Here is a 2406-nt window from a genome sequence, read left to right on the forward strand (position 1 = left end):
GCTATTTCACCCTATCTTTTTCTCTTGTGCGCAGAGGCATTATCCAGGTTAATTATCCATGCTGAGCACGTTGACAGGTTACATGGGGTGGAGATTTGCAGGGGAGCCCCAAGTATTTCTCATTTATTCTTTGCAGATGATTCCTTTATTTTCTTTAAGGCTGAATTTGCAGAGTGTGGGGCTCTAAAAGATATTTTACAAGTGTATGAGAATGCTTCAGGGCAGCAGGTCAATTATCAAAAAAGTTGCATCTCGTTTAGCAAAAATGTGGCGTTGCACATGCAGGAGGAGATAGCGGGAAACTTGGGGGTTAAAAGGGTTGATAAGCACGACAAATATTTGGGTCTGCCAGTTGAAGTTAGTACGTTACTCAAAGGAGGAGGCGTTTGCCTTCTTGAATGAAAAAGTTCGTGCTAGAACTCAAGGGTGGAGGGAGAAAACTCTTTCTATTGCCGGTAGGGAAGTTTTAATCAAAGCGGTTGCCCAAGCTATCCCTTCATATGTCATGAGTTGTTTTGAATTGCCGAAGCACATGTGTAATGAAATGCACCAATTAATGGCTCGTTTTTGGTGGGGTGGTTCGGAGGTGGATAGAAAAATTCATTGGCTTTCATGGGAGAAATTATGCCGCCCTAAGTTGGAGGGTGGTATGGGGTTTAGAGATATGCATTGTTTCAATTTAGCCCGGTTGGCTAAGCAGGGGTGGAGACTATTACAGAGGCCTGACTCTCTAGTTGCAAGGTTATTGAAGGTACGTGGAATATTTTCCTAATTGTACTTTCCTGAAGAAGGGTGCATCATTTACATGGAGGAGTATTATGGCTGGAAGAGAGGTGTTGCGTCAGGGCCTCAGGTATCAGGTGGGTGATGGCTCACATATCTCCCTCTGGCATGACCCCTGGTTGCTTCTTCCTTCATCCTTCAGATCGTTTTCGCCCATTATGGAGGGAACTGATGATTGGATGGTAGCAGATCTCATTGATGAAGAGAATAGAGAATAGTTAGTTGGGTTGTTGAACGAACTATTTACTGAGGTGGAGGTGAGTATGATCGCATCCATTCCGTTGAGCCTTCGACAAGCAAGTGATCGTTTGACCTGGCATTTCGATTCTAAAGGGGTTTATAATGTTAAGAGTGGTTATCACACTTGTTACAACTCTCAAAAAATGGTGCAGAAGGCCTCGACGTCTTCGGCAATCGCTGGGGGTCATCTAAGGTGGTACTGGACCAAAATTTGGTATGCCACTGTGCCTCCCAAGGTTAAGATTTTTATTTGGAGGCTTTTGCATGGTGCTATTCCCACCAGGTCAGCATTATCCCAACGTAAAGTACAATTGCATGATCTTAATTGTGTTCTCTGCCAAAGCTCTATTGAAACAGTAAAGCATGTGTTTAAGGATTGTGATGCACTCCAATGTTTTTGGAGTTTTAGCCCATTAAAGCTTTGTGCTAAGACCCATGCTGCACCTAATATTAAAGAATGGATTCTTGATTTGCTGGATGTGTTGACTAGTGAACAGGTTGATTTGTTTTTTATGGCTCTTTGGGCCATCTGGACTGAGAGGAATAATCTAGTATGGAAGGGTGGAAGTTTTCAGCCTATACATATGATTCAATGGTGCATTAAGAGTTTGGAGGATTTTCAACAATATCATCCGAAAGCTACTCGGAAAAAGAAAAGGCCTATGACCAAATGGCAATGTCCACCTCAAGGGAGACTGAAGATAAATATTGATGGGGCTTTTAGAGCTGATTGTGGGATTGGAGGAATTGGGGTGGTCGTCAGAGATGAGTTGGGCACGGGTATTGCTGCTATTGCAAGGCCTTTTCTGCACGCACACTCAGCCATTAATATGGAAGCTGAGGCGTGCAGAGCTGGTCTTCTTCTTGGTATTCACCAAGGTTGGACGGAAATTGACATTGAGAGCGATTCTGCCCTTCTGATTGCTGCACTCAATTCTGAGGAGGAGAATTTCTCAGAGGTAAGTCGGGTTTTAGATGATTGCAAAGACTATCTCTCTGTTTTTCAACCAGTTAGAATCAGACATATTTTTCGTGAAGCAAATGGTGTTGCACATAGACTTGCACACCTTGCTAGTGTTTCTGGCTTAGATGATGTTTGGTTAGATGAGACTCCTGCTATTATTCAGGATGTACTCTACGAGGATTATTGTAATTGTTTCTCTTTAGCACGGGGTTCAGGTTTTATGTCCCCCCCGTTGCAAAATTCTACTATTAATATAATAAATGGAACCGGGCGTGGGGCTGAGCCTCCCAGCTAGGCTGGGTTCCAAACCCCTTTTACAAAAAAAAAAAAAAATAGTCATATACTTTTTTATTATTATTAATTTTATATTTATTTTTATTCAAAATATATGATTTTATACTGTCATTTGGTGCGTGTGT

General features: G+C 42.2%; 1 protein-coding gene across 1 annotated transcript; it reads left to right on the top strand.

Annotated features, from left to right (window-relative positions):
• Positions 1-1166: 1166 nt before the first annotated feature.
• On the top strand, positions 1167-2112 carry LOC112177447. Its single transcript, XM_040511338.1, has 2 exons — positions 1167-1982; positions 2035-2112. Exons 1-2 carry the CDS (start codon positions 1167-1169, stop codon positions 2110-2112), a joined length of 894 nt encoding a protein of 297 aa, XP_040367272.1.
• Positions 2113-2406: the final 294 nt, after the last annotated feature.

The sequence above is a fragment of the Rosa chinensis genome, chromosome 7 (assembly GCF_002994745.2).
Source record: "Rosa chinensis cultivar Old Blush chromosome 7, RchiOBHm-V2, whole genome shotgun sequence".
Lineage (NCBI taxonomy): Eukaryota > Viridiplantae > Streptophyta > Magnoliopsida > Rosales > Rosaceae > Rosa > Rosa chinensis.

Bases quoted from the DNA above. Each gene is read 5' to 3' on its own strand.
- LOC112177447 (XM_040511338.1), top strand. From the start codon at position 1,167: ATGGTGCAGAAGGCCTCGACGTCTTCGGCAATCGCTGGGGGTCATCTA. The intron at 1,983-2,034 runs GTAAGTCGGGTT...TTTTTCAACCAG, and splicing joins AGGAGGAGAATTTCTCAGAG to TTAGAATCAGACATATTTTT.